The sequence below is a fragment of the Notamacropus eugenii genome, chromosome 5 (genome assembly GCF_028372415.1).
Source record: "Notamacropus eugenii isolate mMacEug1 chromosome 5, mMacEug1.pri_v2, whole genome shotgun sequence".
NCBI lineage: Eukaryota > Metazoa > Chordata > Mammalia > Diprotodontia > Macropodidae > Notamacropus > Notamacropus eugenii.
This window is the reverse complement of record NC_092876.1, coordinates 382,007,868-382,028,308: the sequence shown is the minus strand read 5'-3', so window position 1 is coordinate 382,028,308 and position 20,441 is coordinate 382,007,868. Positions and strand designations below refer to the sequence as shown.

Genomic DNA, 20,441 nt, shown 5'->3' with positions numbered 1-20,441 from the left:
TTTTTTGTTTTTTGATCAATTTATTCAAGTTCCCCAAAGTACTGACTTAAGATACCTAAAATTAGCAAGGGAAACAGATAAAGGTGATAAGCTTCTGTATAATGCTCTGAAAGTCAATCTTACTCTCATGCCTGAAAGTAGTAGAGGAAGGAAATTTCAAAGAAAAAACATTCCAGAATATACTTGCTTTTTGTACCCAGAGTTGAAATCTATACACTGTTCCCAGAAGTCTTCTGCTCTTTGGATAAATTACTATAGCCATGACTCATAACAGCATTCTAACCCTGATTACCTTTCTATTTTACAATATATTTCTCTTTGAAGTTGTGTGCTAACTTGTTAATAGATTGTAATATATAATAATTACATATTGGTATGCATCTCATTTGTCATCATCATTACTTCTTTCCACCCCATACTCATCCTTCAGCTTGGAACATAATCCAGAGATGCTCAATAAAGGCTGATTGAGTGAGGAAATGAATTTATAGATTATATTGCATATGATTTATAGATTTAAAATCAGATCTTTCAGTATCCCAAAACCAGTTTGCTGATGTGGAGTATCCCCAAGCAGCTGGTCATTTAAACAAAGCATTGACTTTGAAAGATTTAAGGATATCAGAAATATACTCATACCCTTCTCCTCCCTCTGCCCTATACCCAAAGTACAAGACCAGAAATGGAAGGAACACTGCATTGAATCATGGGAAAAACTCATAGGATATTACATCTGCATCCTGCATGCACACATATACCCCATTGCTCAATTTTTTACGGTATTGTAAAGGAAGGCAGTGTGGTGTAGTATAATGGAAATAATGTCAGACTAGATGCCAGCACTGGATCCATCTGTGAGGCCTCAGGCAAGTCTCTTTGGAACCAATTTGCAAATTGATAATATTGGATGAAAGGATCCTCACAATTCCATCTAACTCTAACATGTTGTGATTTTGACAACTCTGATAAATATTGAGCTATAAGTAAGCAGACTACGTAGTTCTTGATGTATCATGAAATTTGCATTGTAAAAGAGCACAAGTTTTAAGCACAGATATTTTTGCCCAAGTATTCAGCACTGCCAAAAAACTTTTCCAGATGGCTGCCTGAAGTAAACTTTAACCAGATTTTCTTTTTCCTGATGGGAGTGTTCTTTTCTTGCCATGTGTTTTATTTTTGTTTTGAAAGCTGTGAAATATGACAATGCAGTGATTAATTTTGGCTAAAGACCTGGGTATTTTTCGTGCCAACAGTGGTACAGCATTGGAAATTATCCTCCTTAATCTTGATTCTTCACTTTTTAAATTTTGTCGTTTTTAACTTTCTGACAAATACTAAAAACTCAAAATTTTCCTTGTAAAAGATGAGTATCTTGGGTTTGGCCAGTGCCACTTTTGGCAATTTCTAAATTGAGAGCAATTTAGAATAAGTTACCCAAAATTACATAATAATCAGTGACAAAGTTAATTGAACTCTTGATTTCCTAATGTGTATACCTTGCTTCAATATTTACTCTCTCTGAGGAAAATAACCTATGGACCAAATGTCTGATTTAAATGAAGAAGCAGTTTTTATGCACAGTAGTGTTTGTGAAAGGGAGTGCAGGTCAAGGAGGTATTTTAAGAAGTAGGTGAAGAGTTGTTTTTTTTCCCCTTAAATATTAGGTTCATAGCGCCTTTCATTCAGAAGTATCAGACAACAGGTATCATCCTATGACGTGATGTTTATAAAATATTGTGGAAGAAATGGGAGAATAAAGTTCTTTTCAAATAGGAGAGATAATAAATTTTTTTTTAATTGAAATGAAAGGCAACTACCTAAACTGGTGGCAAGAACATGACAGGTTCCTTAATTTTATCATTTGTCCAGAGTTGTAGCTTGGAATATTTTTTTAACCTGGGGCAGATTCAGTTGGGGAAACTTCACCAAGGACAGTTCTACCTTATCTTTCTTTGCAAGAACATATCGATTCTTGCAAATGTGAGATCTCATCCCTGATAGGTAGCCCTTGTTGGACCAAGTGGCAAGATACAAAGATGATAGTTGCTGTAGTGAAGACATACCTTCCTGGAAAAAAAAAAAAGCACTCATCTTACCACAAAGCATATATACCTGCTTCTCCCTTCCAAGTTGATGTCCCATTTGGCTTTAACCAGTTACAACTCTTCCTTTGTCTACCTTTTGAGAATAAAGTATATTCCATCAGTGGATATTCTAAACTTCCTCATCGTCAGTCTTTTTCCCCTGACCTTCAGCTTTTGGATACTATTTTAAACAGAAGGAAAGATGAGGATTAAGCATAAAGCAGGAGAAACATTTTTCTTGATTTTCTTGTCAGAATAGGAGATGTGGTGAACATGAGTTATGAAATATGTGACAGGGTAAAATATTTCCATACTTGAAGTATTTTCTTACATGTCAGCGATCTATGAGCTCATCAGTTTGGTTTCTTTCCATCAGTATAGAGCACAGACCTCATGTCATGTAATTCTTATCCATTTTCTCCCATAAATCCTCCAAAGAAGATTTACTGAATATGCTGAAATGTCTTCTAGATTTTTTTTTGAACTTTTCATGGATACTCTAGCAATATCTAGAATGTGTAGATAACTATCTTTCTTTATCATTATAAGCCTGAATCACTTTTTTTTATTCATTTAATAATATTTTTTTGAGTCCATACTAGCCAGTGGGCAAGGTCCTTGTGATATAAGGATAAAAGCAAGGAACTTGCATTCTATTAGGATAGAACAGTTTGCACACAAATATATGATATATAAATTAAGTAAAAAGTAATGGTTTTACAAAAGGAAGGTACTAGCAACTGACGGGAATCAGGATAGATTTCATGGACTTTCTGACCAATATCCATTTTTACTATATATTTTTCTTTGAGGACAGAAGGAAGAATATCATCAGTGAGAGAAATTTTAATTGCAGATAAAAATCTTTTCAAGTTGGGAGATCACTGGTATATGAATTAGCACGATGGTCTTATAGATCTATATGTCTATTCCTAGATATTCTCCTGAGTATCATTTCAATGCTACTAGCTGCCTGTTGGACAATTCCCATTGAGTGTCCCATAGGCATCTCAAACTCAACATGCCCCAAACAGAACTCTTCCCCCTCCAAACCTACATGTCCCAACTTCCCTGTTTCTGTTGAGGTCACCACCATGGTTTCAGTTACCTAGGTTTACAATCTCAAGAGCTACCTTTCGACTCTTCCCTCTCTACAGCCCTTATATCCAGTCAGTTGTCAGTTCTACTTCTGCAACACCTATTCCCTTCTCTCCCCTCATAGGGTTACCTCCTTAGTCAAACCTTCATCACCTCTTGCCTCTACCATTGTAATAACTCTATAATTGGTTTCCTTGCTTCCAATCTCTCTTCCAGTCTATGTTTGTCAATTTATCTTCCAAACATCTGCTAAAGTGATATTCTTAAAGTGTATATCCAACCATGCAACTCCCTTAACTCGAAAAGCTTATGTAGCTTTCTATTTTCTCTAAGATTAAAAAATGAACTCCACTGTTGGTCATTTAAAGCCCTTCCCCATCTGCCTCCACTCTATTGTTAGAGGTTTTTTATATGTTATTCCCCTTCACTCACTCTACATTCCAGCTAAACCAGCTGACTTGCTGTTCCTTGTAAATAGTTCCTTTCTCTATATTTTTGCTTAGGATATCCCTCATGGCTGGAATATATTATTTTCTAACTTGTCTCCTAGAATCCCTTTCTTCCTCAAAGGTCATCTCAAACCCCACATCCTACATGAGTAATTTCTCTGATGCCCCCAACCGCTAACAAACCTCTTGAAATTACTTTGTGTTACTTACCTGTTCATGTGTTTTATTTTTCCTGATACAATGTAAGCTCCTTAGAAGCAGAGACTTAATTCTTTTTTGTTTTTGTATATCTAAGAACTACTACTATTCTTGGAAGAAATTTGATTGATTGATTGACTCAATGGGAGAAAAAAGAAAGTAGTCTTGTGGAAAGGGTTATATATAAAGATCACAGAAATACTAAGACAGGTTGAATTCAATAAACATGTACCATATACATAATCACATAGTACTTTTAATAGAAACCCCACAAAAATATCAGCCTGCATACAGCAAATACAAATTTATATATTTACCAAAAATTTCAATTGTTTGGACTGAAATGAGATGATAAGATAAATCAAAATATAAATAAAATAAAAATAAGAAAAATGAATAAAAAGTATAAACTTATACCACTTTAAGAAAGATTTCCTGTAATTGATGTCCTAGTTGTTCATTCCCTCCATTTGATGTTGAATTGTAGAATGTCATGCTATGCTTATAGATGTCCCTAAATGCAAAACCTGATTAGACATTACTTACTTATGCACTTGCATAACAGGCGTTTGTTTTCTTTCAGTTTTAGTAATGTGACCTCAATAATGTTTGGTTTGGGAAGCTAGATTTAGATAAATGTTCGAGTCGAACTTGATCCATTACTGCTCCTGAAAGATTCATTATCCTGATTTAGTTGCCTCAGTCATTAATCTTTTCCTCAGTGACAGCATTTGGCATGCCTTAGCAGTTTTACACAAATGGACTTTTTTAGAAGACTATTAACTTGAAACTTTTCTGAGAAAAATTAAATATAAATAAGACCAGTATATTTAAAGTACAACTCCTCTATCTGTTTCATTATACAAATGATCTCTAATCCCTTCAGGACCTCAGTGTGTTATCCAGGGAAAGACCTTGCATCTTGGCATAGACCTAAGTGCCTTAAGACTTAGCATTAGCTCACTAGGCTTAGAGTTACACCCATCTACTTTAAGCTGAATAGCTTAGTTGCAGGTATTAACCTCTGTGACTAATTGCAAGTATCTAAATTACCTCAAAACCACTTAGAAATCTCTTAAGCAGACCTATGGATTTGGTAGGACCCAGACTGGCAGGATCATCATACTTCTGATAATTATGCCTGTGAGAGTAGGGAAGGACTCAGAAAAAGTTGTCAAGAATGCATATGTCATTGAACATGTGACACAGAGTCATCATTGCTGAGCTTTGTAATTTTTCTGCATTCTAAAACTTCAGGTCATCCTTCTCATTAACGTTACATAGTGCTTTCAAAATTGAAAAATGCTATTGCAGAAGTTTATCACCTGGAGTTAGGAAGACCTGAATTCAATTCAGTCTCAGATACTTATTAGAGGGCTGATGGTGGGGAAGTCACTTAAGCTGTCTTTACCTGAATTTCATCACCTGTAAAATGGGAATAATAGCAGCACCTACATTGAAGGATTATTGTGAAGATTAAAAGATAATATATGTAAAGTACCTGGCACATACAGAGTAGGCACCATATAAACATTTGTTCTCTCCTTTCTTCTTTTTTCCTTCTCCTTCCCTCATCCCCCATAGCCTATCATTATTCAATAGTAACTGCAAAGACCTTCCTTGCAAACCGTCAGGTGCATTTTGCTGTATGACAGTAGAACCAATAATGAACCAGTCCCATTTAGCCTTTATAAAAGTATAGCACTGACATTTTCCACATAGCTTATGATATCCTGCAATGCTTTCCATCTCATTTGTCTTATTTTATTTTGGGATTGGACCTATGATTTCACTAATGAAGGGAATTCTGCCATGAGAAAATTTCTCTACCTGTTCAGATTAGCACCTGGTCTCAGAACAAAGGTATTACACTCACAGTTGGCAAAACTCTGGACTGCAGCTCAAATCAAATTAAAATGTAATTTAGAAATGTTTAACAAAAGAAAATAATAACTAACATTTCCCTAGTGCCTACTATATGCCAGGCACTGTGCTAAGTGCTTAATAATTATTATCTCATTTGATCCTCCCAACAACACTGGGAAGTAGGTGCTGTTATCACTCCCATTTTACAGATAAGGAAACTGAGGTATACAGAGTGAAGTGACTTGCCCAGGGTCACATAACTAGTAAGTGTCTGAGGCTAGCTTTGAACTCATGAAGAGGAGTCTTCTTGACTCCAGGCCTGGCACCAAGCTGCCCAGTGAGGGGAAGGTAAGACTCTCTACTTAAATAGCTATACTGACAGACTGTTCATTGCTTAATTATTTTAATATTTTGTTTTGCTTTATCAAGCATATATACATACACATACATTTAAGGTTATATAGAGTGAGTGATAGAGTGCATTTTGTTAAATTAATTCATACATTATAAAGTGTTAATTTATCACAAATATTAAAATAACTTTTCTAATAGCTAGCATCTATATAGCACCCCTACTGTGCAAAGCACTTTACAAATATGATCTCATTTCATTGTCACAACTATTTGACTTAGGTTCCATTATCATTTTACAGGTGAGGAAACTGAAACAAAGAGAAGTTTAATGACTCTGCCACAACTAATAAGTGCCTGAGACTGGATTTGATCTCAAGTCTTCCTAACTTCAGGCCCAGCACTATACTACCTTAAAAAAAATTGCAAATGACTTACCTGAAAATTTTCTCTCTTTATTTGATATGAGTGAATGAAGAAACAAATGGGAAAAAAGCACCTGTTAAAGGCACACTATGTACCAAACATGAGCTAGGGATTCACATAGAAAAAAATGAGATGCCAAGTCCCTTCTCTCAAGGAACTTACATTCTAATTCAGGGAGAAAACACATATAAAAGAATTCAGTTGCAGGACAGATAGAATGGAAGGGGCAAAGGGGAACTCAAGATGCAGGAGCCCTTAGGGTGCATTAACTTGCTGTTTATCCTTCATTCTCAAAGAGGATCATGAGATCAGGTTCATTAGCACCCCTAGGTGACAATACCTATGGATCTGGAGAGCAAATGGCAAGGCTTAGCAGTCCTGCTCCCTGAAGGTTTGTAGTTTTTGACTCCCAGGTCACCCAAATAGTATGAACAGCCATGATATGACTCTTGTCTGGTCAGCTGCCCCACTGGATCTGAGCTGGTAGAGAGGGGTGGTAAGGGACAGTGAGGGGGCCAGAGACAGGGAAGAGAATTTAAGGAGAAAAGGTGCCTCCCACTTTATTTCTTCCTGGCTGCTTGATAGTTTTTCCTCACTCTATGTTCTATTTTGGCTTAATTTTTTTTCATTGATTTAACTCTTACTGAAATAGCTGCTAAAGTGTGAGTATTTGATTGACAAGAACATATACAGCATTTGTTTTAGTTCAGATCAGACATTCCATGTCACAGCCAGGAAACATGTGCCCCAACACTCCCCCTAGCCCCAAATTCTTCTGGCCATATTTAAACTTACGAAGCTAAAACAAATCTGACCTTATTTTTAAAAGGTTGGATTTTTTTTGAGAAGTGAAAGGGGAGGGAGGGTGAAGTTTGCCTTTATAGTATAAACTATTCCATCCTTTTTTCATTGAATTGAAATCCTTCTAAACTTTTAAAATAATGCAGACCACATTTCTTTCATTTCATATTCAACCCCTGACTCTTTCATAAAAAAAAAAAAACCCACCATAAAAGAAACAGTATGCTTGATGCTGAACTGGCATCAGGATAAACAACAACGCATAGAATACTGGAAAGGATCCTATGCTCTGTTTTGATGCATTTTGTGAAAGTTTGGGTTGGTTCTTAACAAATTAGAATTAGGTGATTTCAGTCTACACAAAAAGGTTGAATCAGATATAACTTCATCTGTGTGAGCTTCACATACACTTGATTATTTCAAATTCTTCAACAATGTGATTTTTTTTAAAAAGCAGTAATACACAAATGGAAAGAATGACCAAAAAGGGGAAACTGTTTTATAATGACAATCACCTGGAACCTGGCCAATGAGAGAAGATGAGAAAAAGAAAGGAGAGGAAGAAATGCTCCTCCCTTCTTCTGGAGTCTGGAGACTATGACTGTAAAATGTGTGTGTGTACACATACATACATACATACACAGATACACACAAATCTATCTATATATGTATATCATCAGACTTGGCTGATGTTGTTTTGTAGAACTGGGTTGTTTTTAAATTCTTTTATACAAGAGATAATTAAATGGGTGGCAGCATTTGGAAATGAAAGTGATATAAAAATAAGATATCAATAAAATTAAACAGAAATCACATTGTACACCACTTGAATGTCCCAGGATATTTTCTGGAACCTGTATGTGCCTAGGTGTTTGGATACTCCCTCTTTCAATGCAGATTGTCACCTGCTAAGAAAGATAGAGTCTTTATGAATTATCTGGGGTATTAATAGGTATTAGAGGTTGTACTTATACATAGATCTTCCTGACTCAAAGCTTGCTTTCTGTCTACTATTCTAGTTTACATTCTGTGTTAAATACGCATTACTTTCTTTCTGTTTTAAATTTATATGTTATGACTAATATGAAAATATTTTACATGATTATATATATATAACCTACATCAAATTGCCTATTATCTGGGGGAGGGAAAACATTTGGAACTCAAAATTTTATAAAAAATGAATGTTTAAATTTGTCTTTACATATAATTGGAAAAAAAATACTGTTTAAAAGAAAACATATATAGATTAAAAACAGAGGACTAAAGTAGTGTAATAGCCAGAGAGCTTGTCTTGGGGAAAAGAAGACTAGGTGCAAGTCCTGCCTTTGACCTATTCAGGCTCTATAACTCTGGGCAAGTTATTTAATCTCTACTAGCCCATCCAGTTCTCTAAGAATGCAAATTTATAAAGCATCTTCTGCTTGTGGTAAGTAAATGGAGTGCCACATGTTGATGAAATCACAAATCTAGACCCAAACTATTTATTTATTCAGTTATTTATTTTATTTATAGATAATAGTCAACTTGCCATTCAGACTGGAAAATGGCAAGTATTTATTAAGTATCTAAAATGTTCATAGTGAACATTGTAGAGGAAATAGCGATAGAAGCCATAGCCTTTGCGCTAGGGAAGTATACATTTTAAAACTACTTATCTTACCCCTCTTTTAAGGAAATGGATCATCAGTTTAAATTAATTTGTAAGAACATGGAATTTTGAGTGTGTGTTTAGAAATACCAGCATTTTTGTGGATTTTCTCAAACAAGGAAAATATCCATTGGTATCAACTTTAGTTGTGTCTTGAGTAGAAGAGATTATGCCAAAAAACTATTCATTATGTCTTCTCCTCTGCCATTCTCAAAGAAAATGAATTTATCTCATGATACGGTTAAACGTGAAAGTACAAATAAACTTTACGTGCCTTATTGTGTGGTTTTTATTTTTTTGTTGTTGTTTTATTCTGCCCCTCACTTACTCTCCTTTTTTTGTTTCTCTCTTTAAAGAGTGGCAAATATACAACAGCAGTTGGCCTTGCTAGATAATGAGTCTTGGCCAGGAATAGCGGAGGCAGACAGGGACCGCCTTCAGCTCATCAAAGAAAAAGAAGCCCTCCTCCAGGAACTGCAGCTCATCAGTCAGCAGAGACGGTCTCCAGAAGACATTGCCCGATTGGAAGAGGAGAAAAGGCGTTTAGAGGAAGAGATTCAGAGGGCTAGAGCGACATCTGCCCATGGGGCTACAGAAAGGTTTGGTGATTTTAATACTGGTTTGAGGGGTGTTTTATTATTTTTTTTTGCCAGGTGGGGAGAGGTACTATGCAACTGTGCAGCTTTCTAACTCTTCACTTTTTTTGACCTTGTATACTTTTGTAAACAAAAAATCAAAAACTTTAATAAGGAAAAACTACTTGCCTCTTTTGGTGTTTTTCTCTTTGGGTAAAGGAAAGAAATGGGAAGTGGGCAAATATATAATAAACTGTTTCTAGAAAGTCTCTGTGTTCCTGGGACCTTGGGTTCTTCTTCTGAGAAGGAAGCAGATACAGAAGAGTAACCCAGAGTCAAGAGAGAGAAAAGACAAGGTCATTGAGGATGGCGCTAAAACCAGAAGGTGGACAGAATGGATGCATGCCAGCAGTTACCGATCCTTAGTTCAAATTAGACAATTGTTTTTGCACAGATTACAAACCTAATGTTCATTGGTTTAAGAAACTCCTAAGTCATTACATGTACGTATTTCTGCCGATGTATGTTGGACTTCCCTACCAATGCCCGACCTGTATGAACAAACGGTTTTTTAAAATTTCTTAACTTCTGTTCTTTCCTTCTGCTTCCACTGCCCCCTTATTTTTATTCAATGCCCCCTAATTGCACATGCGGCTAGGTAGTAACAGGAATTGTGAGTTGTCAGAGAGAAATATATTGTCTTGTCTTTTCATGGTAGTATTGATTAGGTTATTATTACTTGAACAAGAACCAAAGGTGGAAAAGCAGGCAGTTGACCAGGGGAGGATTAGTAGTCCAGAACTGAGCACATGTCAAGATGCTGGGGCTGCGTACATTCTGATGACCTCATGTATGACTAGATGGGTTACTATGAGTGCAGGACTAGATGCCACAGTACTACTTCATCTTTGGCATATTTCCTTTATTAACAAGAAACAGTTTAGGGGCACACTGCATTGACATGCAGGCTTAACTTTCTTGAAGTCATGACGTATTTTTCTTTTTCAGTTTAAAAGTTTTCTAAATAATTTTCTTTTTTTAAATAGTATTTTATTTTTTTTCCAAATACATTTAAAGATAGTTTTCAACATTCATTTTTATAAGATTTTGAGTTCCAAATTTCAAAACAATTTTCTTAAGAAAAAACTTTTCCTTTATTGGTGTCAGGATCTTATGAAGGAATTAAAATTGTGAAGGAATCTCATTTTGCCAATTTGGTCAGGCTTTAGTTATGCCTCATGTCTCTTTTCTTTCATTTGACAACTGTGCTCTTTGGCTTGTGAAGAGGCTTCCTGTGCTATCTGCATTAATGGTAGCCAGAATTTCTCTTAAAATATCAGCCTAATCTTTTTCCCTACATATTTCCTCTTTTCATTAGATAGGATATTAATCTGTCAGATTTTAGTATGTCATTTCTGATGGTTACCCATGTCTGCATATAAAATATAAAGTTGAGTGTAGAGAAGTTATTTGGATAGTTTACTCAGTATGAAATATATCAATATTTTAGGTTAATCTTTCCACCCCTTTGTTTCCTTAATAGCATAAATATGATGTTTTAGAATGGGCAGCTAAGTGGCGCAGTAGACAGTGTACCACTCTGCAGCCAGGAGGACGTGAGTTCAAATGTGGCCTCATAGATTTACTCTGTGACATTGGGGGAGTCACTTTCACCTGTTTGTCTAAGTTCCTCATTTGTAAAATGAGTTGGAGAAAGAAATGGAAAACCATTCTAGTATCTTTGCCAAGAAAAACCTGAATGGGGTCACAGAGTCTGAAACAACTGAACAACAGTATTTTAATGATCCAGAAGATCACTTCTGTATTCCACTTCGTTTAGCCTTATATGTACACAACTATTTCTAGTTTTTAAAATAGACTGATTTGTCCCATGGCAAAATGGTTAAAATTAGTGAATCTTGAAAAGTGGTACTAAATATGGAGGATATATGATTTTAATAATATTTTGATTTATAATATTTCAGGAGTTCTTATCCTTATTTTGTGTCACAGACCTCTTGGCAGTCTGAAAGCCTATGGATCCATTCTTGGAATAATATTTTTAAATGCATAAAATAAAATGCATAGGATATAAGGAAAACCAATTACATTACAATGTTATCAAAATGTTAAAAAGTCACTTTCTCAGACCCCATGTAGGGGTCTACTCTAGGTGTAATAGTAAATCTTTCATTGTTGTGGAATAACAGAAAGTATAATGAAATGGTCAAATTAAGAAGTTCTTAAGCTTTTTATATGATAAACCCCCTTTGGCAGTGTGGTGAAACCTTCTCAGAATAATGTTTTTAAGTTCACAAAATAAATGATCACAAAGGAAACCACTTATTGAAAAAACTGTAAATTTTTCCCATGGAACTCCTGAAATCTCTATTCATAGACCTACCTCCCTGCTTCCTATCCCTATCCCATAAAGAATCTCTTGTTGCATCAGTTCTCCTACCCACAGCTAAATCCTCAGATTTAATGTAACCAGAAAATAAATAATCATTCAGCCTTTGCTTGAGCATTTTCCATGATGGGGGAATTTATTAGATCATAAAGCAGACCTCTCCATCCATTTATGTACAGTTCTAACAAGTTCTTCAGTATATTCTAAAAAATCAATTTTCCTATAACTTCTAACCAGTGGTCATAGTTCAAGGGTCTCAAGACAGTTTGGATCTCTTTCCTGTATGACAACTCTTCAAATGTGTTAATGCCATTACTTGCTTTTCTTTTATAATAACGTATTTCCTTTTATTCTTCCTCGTATTGTATGGTGTTGTCATACCCATTCACCATTAAGTCATTTGCCGCTAGAACATTCTCCAGTTTGTCGATATCTTTCCAAAATAAGGGCTGAACATGGTTTTCTCGATATAGTCAGCCTAACTCTTTGTGTACTAATGCTTGCCATCCTTGTTTCTTTATAGATTATATATGTGTGTGTATATATGTATGTATGTGTTATATATACATACATAACATATACATATATACATATATAAACACATATATATGCAAATATATTTTTTAATTTTTGTTTATTCATTGGTGAGGCAATCAGGTTTAAATGACATGTCCAGGGTCACACAGCTAGTAAGTATCAATTGTCTAAGGTGGGATTTGAACTCAGATCCTCCTGACTAAAGGGCCAGTGCTCTATCCACTGCACCACCTAACTGTCCCAATTCTATACTTTTATTAAGACACTGAGGTGTAGCATAGAGGTGTCAAATACATTCTGTCTACAAACACTGCTGAGGGAAGCCAGAACTGGATTCAAATTTAATGGGGAAATATTTAACAACATAAAAATACAATAAAATGCAGATAACATTTTATTTTGTAAGTAAGGTAATAGGCAGCCTGCAGAGATCCTTATGTATGGAGTAGTGACTTCTGTTTGAGTTTGTCACCAGTGGTATAATGGATTGAGAGCCAGGTTGTTTGGAGTCAGGGCAGTTTGGGGTCAAGGTCTGCCTTGGTTGCATACTAGTTGTGTGACCCTACATGAGTCACTTTACTTCTCAGTGACCTGGACAACTCTCCAAGCCTATAAGCTGGTAGGCAAGTTGCTTATATCCATCAGTGGAGGGATTTTCCACTGAGGTACTAGTGTTTACTAAATGCTTATTACATGCTAAGTACCATGCAAAGCACTGAGAATGCAAAAAAAAAGGCAGAAAAAACAGACACTGCTCTCAGGGAACTGACTCTCTAATGAAGGAGATAATATGCCAAAAAAAAAAATAAAGATAAATACACACTTGGAATTCCTGCACTGATGGAATCATAAGTCTGGACTTTCCTCCCTCCTTTCTTAATAAAAGTAGGATACTAACAACAATAGCAGAAGCAGCAGCCTTTGTCACATAATTCACTCATAATGAACTGAGCACAAAAGCCTAACCAGTTTTTTTCACAAAAACATCTACCCAGTCCCAGCTTATTTTGCTGATTTTTTTTTTAATTTAAGTATAGGACAGCTCATCTATTGCTCTTACATTTTATCTGATTATATTTGTCCATGATAACAGATGGTGGAAGTTTTTTTAGATCCTGGTTCTATCATGTACTATTAGCTGTCCTTACCACTTACATATGTATCCATCTAGGCTACCTTCTGGGTAACAGTGTTGACTGCAGTAGCATCAAGAACAAGAGTTAGCCAGCCACTGTTTTCTACAATCAGCTAAGAATGGTTTTTGGCTTTGTAAATAAAATTTCATTTTATTTAAAAATATAAAAACTATTCTTAGCTCTAGATTACACAAAAGCAAGTTTTCACATATATATGTACACATATATTATATATGTGTGTGTATGTGTGTGTGTGTGTATATATATAAAATGCTCATGTTTAGACAGCACTTCATTGTTTTAAAATTCTGTCCTCACAATAACCCTGTGAACATAAGCATCATTATCCCCATTTTACAGATGAGGAAAGTGGTTCAGAAAGCCCTCAGGTAATTTATTTTCCCACAGTAACAACTATTAAAGGGTATGGCTAACACAGAACATTAAAAAGTTATGGTTTTCTAAAAGAAGAAATCAGAGAGGTAGATGATGATCAGTGATAGGCAAAATTTCAGCGTGTATTTCAGAGCACTTCAACAGAAAGAGAACCAATACTGATGGGACATTTCGGTTGTCCAGACATCTCTTACAACAGTTTTTCTTCCATATGTAGAAAAGCCACTATTTTCTTGATTAACTTTGATATATTTCAACCTTGAAACAGAAGAGGACTCAGTGAGGGGTCAGAATTTCTATTACAGAGCCAATTCTCACCAACAAGGAGGACCTGTCTGCTTGGAGTGAAATTCATGAAACCTTGAGATGAAATGATGACTTCATCTTTTTTGGGGGATAAAGAAAAGAAAGCAAGTTATAGTATTATGCATGCCCTAAATTTTTGTAGGAAACAGACTCAGAGGGACCTCAGGTAACTGATTTTCACACAGTAACACAGCTATTAAAGGACATAGTTATCACTGTATATTAAAAAGTTTCCAGGAATTAGAGGAAAGATGGGAAAGAATATGGGAGATGTCATTTGGATGATGATCAGTGGAGGCAGAAGCAGACATGATGGATTTTAGTAGTATCGACTTAAAAAAATTGATACAAAGGATTGGTAGGATTCCATCACCTAAAATTCTTTCAGGGAATTTAGCTGAAGAGAGAGCTAAAGTTCTGAAGACACAGGAGGAGTTCAGATGAGAGAATAAAATGAGTATCACCTAAAGAATGAAAATCATAAATTAGATTCATATAGGAGGTTTCTCAACCAGTTTTGATTTTAATGATAATGACATGCATTGGAGAACGAAGCAAATGCAGGTAATAATGGATAAGAAAATGAGAAGTTGAATGAGATGGTCTCCCAGAATCTTTCCAGCTTTAACATACTGTGGTGCTAAGAAATTTGGAAATGAATACAAAGAATAAGTTTTTAAAAGTTCTAGAAATTCTGATAAGTTTTTGAGTATAGCCTCTGTTCAGTTTCAACATAGTATGAAAGTAGAAACTTATGGCATGTGAGAATAAAAAGAGACTTTAAAAATCTTCCTCTCTCAGGAGTGCTTTTTAAGAGAGTAGAGGAAAATTAGAGTCAGGGAGAGGATGGGTAATGATAATGATGACAAAAAATTAATCAAAGAACATCAATGGTGCATCTTAAAATGCACAGAAGAGAAGGAATTTCAAAAAGAAATAAGATAAGCAGGACAATGTTATGCTAAATTTCATATATTCTTTAAACAAACAAAGTATACTTAATAGATTCATTATTTCCTGATTCTTTTTTCTATTCTTGATAAATTGAAATATTGATATTTGCTAAGTTCATAATTTAGATAAACTCTAAATTTAAAAATTAAAATGAGAAAATTTCCCTTAGAATATGGAAATATGCAATTGATCCAAGAATAAACAGTTGCCTGAATTAAAGTCCCTCATGAGAAGGGTTACTTCTCAATCAGAAATAATTTGTATGATATCTTTGAAGTGTGAAAACTATTAAGTTGATATTAAATAGCCACAATATACTTTTTATGGAAAACGATTAAACAGTGTCTTCTTGACTAGCAGTTAAAATAATGATTTACATCAGAGGCAATTTATTTCTATTTTTTCTGCACTTTGTGGTCTCCTCAGGCAAAAATGTTTGATTCTTGGACTAGGTGACAATTAATATCTTATGATGAATAAGAAGTTGACTGCTTCCAGGGTGGTCTCTAAATGGTTTCTTCCCTTGCCTAACAATTCTGTATACCTTCAATGGAAGAGATTTGTGCCGTTTGACAACCTCTGAATGTTATTTCTTATAGGATGCTATTAAAACCTACCTATTCTAGCTGGATAAGGATGCCACCCTTTTAGACTCCCAATTCTATTTTTAGAATGCCTACAGTGTCTAGGTCACAACAGATGGAGTCTGAGTAGTACATATTTGGGCAGGAGTGACACTTAGGACTGCTTGTAAGCACCTGGAGTCAGAGATAGAATCCCATATTCTATAATAACAATAATTTTTAGAACTCAGCTTTAGATATCATTGATTGTAAATGCCCTATTTTCTGAATGAAGATTCAAATGCATGAAAAATAAATTTGGAAATATTTTCTGTGACTTTTTGATCAATTCATAGTAGTTATACTAAATAAAATTAAGAAAGTGAGTATCTTAAAGCAACAATGGATGTTTTCTTCTCACTGTGCAGTAAGAACAGGCTGACTCAAAGACTCCTAAGGTATACAAATACATCCTCACATTGTCATAGTCCTCAGACTTTTGGCATAAAAACTGCATGTTGTGCCATTACTGTAAAATTATAGTTGAATTTTCTGGTATGAAAATCTCCTTCATTAAAAAAAAAATCCTACCACTAGTGATTATCAAAAGGCTAAATGCAAGCAATTGATGCTCTAAGTGTGTGTTAGTATGCATGTCTATGAATACACCTGTTCATGTGTACATTTTATATTTCAGGATTCTTCTTCAAGAAAAGCGAAACTGTTTGCTTATGCAGCTGGAAGAAGCTACACGTTTAACATCCTACTTACAATCTCAGTTAAAAAGGTAAAATAAAGTTGTGCATTACTTTTTCATTTTTACTCTTTGATACTTACAAATGAATGATGTTCATAATTCCTATTCTCATCAGCTGGAACATAGGTACTGGAATGGATTTGAAATTTTGAAAAGAACCAATGAATCATTTGGACAAAATAAAGTGGATAAAACTTCCTCTCTATTCCAGGGAATTTGTAGCAACAAAAGTGCTGGCAAATTTATGAATGATCAATGTTTTATAATGTTTAAAATATTACTGCCTGGGAGTATCTGAGTGACTGTGTATGCATATGTCTATAGGCCTTTTTATTTTAATTAAGATAGTAGAATGGAAATGTGTAAGGTAAAAATCACTTCATAAAAAACATGAAAAAGATTCAGTTTCATATGTTAAGAAAACAAGAAATTTGTGGTTGAGATTTGTATTTGTTTTCCCATGACCAAAAAAATAATCCTAAAGGCAGAGGGGAAGGGCAGAGGAAATCAGACACCATTGTGAGTAGAAAAACAAAACAAAACATAGCATTGTTTTACACATACACGTGTGCACACACCATTGTAGTTGGAACATACTTCATCTAGATTTCATAGTGCTAATTTAATTTCATTATCTTTGACATTTTATCATCATCTTCGTGAAATTATTTTATTTCACATCTTCATCAAAGGGGAAAAATGACTCACTGGGAAGTAAATTAATCAAATTACAGTGTGTTGATAAAAGGACGTGGAAACATTAATGTTCATAGGCTTATGATAGAAAAATCATTAACTATAAAATGACAACAGATAATATCTTTTATATTTGAAAATGAAAAACATTTATCATACTTTAGAGCTAAAGAGTGTGGGTAAAATGCTAGCTGCAAAGGGACAGGTTAATTGCCATTTTTTAAATAAAATGTTTTACTGATTCATTTCCATTGTTTTTTTTCCCAACAACAATCGTATTCTAAATCCTTCCTTCCTATAATATCCTCCTTTATGAAAATAAAATGATTAAATAGAATTCTCTGATTCACCACAACAGATAGATTTGACTAATGAAAAAAATTAGCTAAAAGTTCAAAAAACAGATGCTGAACCTGTTGTTTGATGGTTAATTTTTGGAGGGAAAATTGAACATCATCAACACTGCATAGTGCCTGCTATATGTAGGGAAGTACTATCTGTCAAAGAGAGTGAGAAGGTATTAGTTATTCTTCTTTTTAATATTGTCTTTTTACATAAAATTAAAGTCATGTATCAGCAACTAAACAATATTAAAATGTTAGCAGTTACTGTTAGCAAGGGGAGGTATATGGATTTTTCATCTTATCGAATAGATGAGATCATATACCTTTATGTAAAATATAACAATATGCAAGCAGAGGTCATGAAAGTATGGCAATAAAACTTGCATTTGTTATTTCTTATTTCAGTTTATCAGCCAGCACTCTGACAGTGTCCTCTGGGAGCAGCAGGGGGTCACTGGCATCCAGCCGGGGATCACTGGCATCCAGCAGGGGTTCCTTAAGCTCCATCAGCTTTACAGACATCTACGGCCTTCCCCAGTATGAAAAATCAGATGCGGATTATGGCCAGCATCTGCGCTTTGATCTAATTCCATTTGATTATCTGGGAAAAGATGCACCATTCTCTGAGTCCACTGGACATTCCAACTTCAATAAGCAAAGGAGGTCCCTGGACACACCTCAGTCCCTAGCCTCCTTGTCTTCTCGGTCCTCTTTGTCTTCCTTATCTCCACCAAGTTCCCCATTAGATACACCCTTTCTTTCTGCCTCTCGGGATTCCCCTCTTGCTCAGATGTCTGATGGATTTGAAATATTAGGCATGGGAGCTCTAGAAAGGCTCAGGGCTCAAGCCTCATCTCTGGGGGATGATGAGACACAAGGGACAACTTCACTTCCACATTCTGGATTTCACGGGGATGGTGACGGAGTTCGAGAACAGCTACGACCACAACTGGCAAATGCCCCAACTACTAGTGGAAGTAAGTGTTTATAAATAAGATTGGTGGGCGTGGGGGTGGAATAGATGGTATCGTTTCATATTAAAATCCATGCTTTCCTCCCTCCTTGGTATTACTTAGTTTTAAGTAATACCAGGTGGGGAATTTTTTTGCCTAGAAGGTTATGAATGATGCTGCAAACCCACAAATGATGCTATTATGGCCATATAATAGTATCATTTATAATAATTCATAATATACATATATACCGTGCATGTGTGTGTGTGTGTCTCTGTGTGTGTATGTGTGATCAAATTAAGAACCAGATTAGTTTGGGGAGATGAATGGTAACTGTTTACTTCTTCCATATGAACATGTTGCCATTTTTAAAGGAAGCAAATGAAGAAGAAATTTAAAGTAATTATTATTTAATCGAACTTTCCCTTTCTTTCTTTTAAGGCTATAAAAACTGAAGTACCAGTAGAATAATCAACATGAGCCATTATGTCCCACTCCTCTTGTTTTCCTCTCAAGTTTACCTCCTCCATGCTTTCTCCTCATCCCCCAATCAACCCTAAGTTTAGTTTTAAAACCCTCATATTATTTATCGTTGCTACCCTGACAGATACCAAATATTCTGCTATTCTGAGATTAGCTTCTGAGTATAGTTGACTTATACTGTGTTTTCTTACTGCCACCTTGTGGTAAGTTGCCATATACCACAGCCATATGACTGGAAACATTCCATGAAAATTAAAATAACATAGTAAAACAAAGTAGGCAAAATGGAGCACTCTTGAAGGCCAGGGACTGTGTGTTTTCACACACACAACTGTAATTCCCATGAGGCATATTGATAGAATATAGTCTAAATCTGTAATATTCATGATGATAAATAAATAATGTTTGTTATCATTATCTACGTTAATGGAAGGAGTTCCCATACTAGGAATTCTGTATATAGATAAGATTAGAAATCAGAATCTCTCCTCTCCTCTGTACCCTTCTCTTTCATCACAGAACTTAAAGGAATGCTCTTCAGGTTTTAACAAATGTCCATTAAATGGAACAGGTTTCTTTCAAAAATCTACTCTAAACTTCTAATTTTACTAAAGAAAACTGAGGCTCAGAATGGTCTAATAATTTCTATAAAGCAATGTTGCTACATATAGCAAGCAGTTTTAATGTTGGGGTGGGGGGAAAGACTATTTTTCGCAAATAACTTTTTTCACCCAGACTTCAGTCATTTGGACTTTTTTGAGGAGAGAGAAGGGGAAGTATCCTTGGACTCTGAAGTTTTCATTTTACAAACATTATTTTGACTTTTAAATAACCAGTGTATTTTTAAGTTAAAATGTACCATGATTTCAATGTAATTTTCTGATTTTAGTTATATATTAATTATGAATCAGTAGGCATCTTTAGTTTTCTCATCCAGTTATTGATATATTAATAATTGTATTCATGCTCTGTTTTTAACTGTCAGCTTAGAGAAATTGTACCTTTTCACTCTACTTTTTATCTTGTTTCTCATGCGGCACAACAGAAACATTCACTGTAAGTCAGTTTGGTATTATTTTTTTTACCTTTGACTTCTAGATTTTTAATTGCATTGTTGTCTAGTAAATATGTTGCCTAGTATTATAAAATATGCAGAAGAGGATACTTTGTAGTAGTCTTATAGTTTATCACATACATGATTGCTCTGACTCTTCTTTAAGGTTATTAAGGACTATTGAATCCTTTCAAAACACTTTTTGAGACCTTTAACTTTTTTTCAATAATTTTTAAAAGATATTTAATAAGTCTCATATGACACACTTGGGCTGTAAACCTTATGCTTGATATGCTTTGTACTGGGTTTCTCCTTCCTTTTGTTCAAGCATTTTTATGCCCCATGATATGTTG

The 20,441-nt window shown here is 34.9% G+C and overlaps 1 protein-coding gene across 4 annotated transcripts in view; it reads left to right on the top strand.

Annotated features, from left to right (window-relative positions):
* The window catches only part of WWC3 (WWC family member 3), a 204,927-nt gene that overhangs the window by 159,453 nt on the left and 25,033 nt on the right, over positions 1-20,441 (top strand). For all 4 annotated transcript variants that reach the window (XM_072614396.1, XM_072614395.1, XM_072614394.1 and 1 more), the window contains 3 exons: positions 9,281-9,523; positions 16,499-16,588; positions 18,004-18,575. In XM_072614396.1, coding sequence (XP_072470497.1) covers positions 9,281-9,523; positions 16,499-16,588; positions 18,004-18,575 — 905 coding nt within the window. The remainder of the gene's footprint in view (positions 1-9,280; positions 9,524-16,498; positions 16,589-18,003; positions 18,576-20,441) is intronic.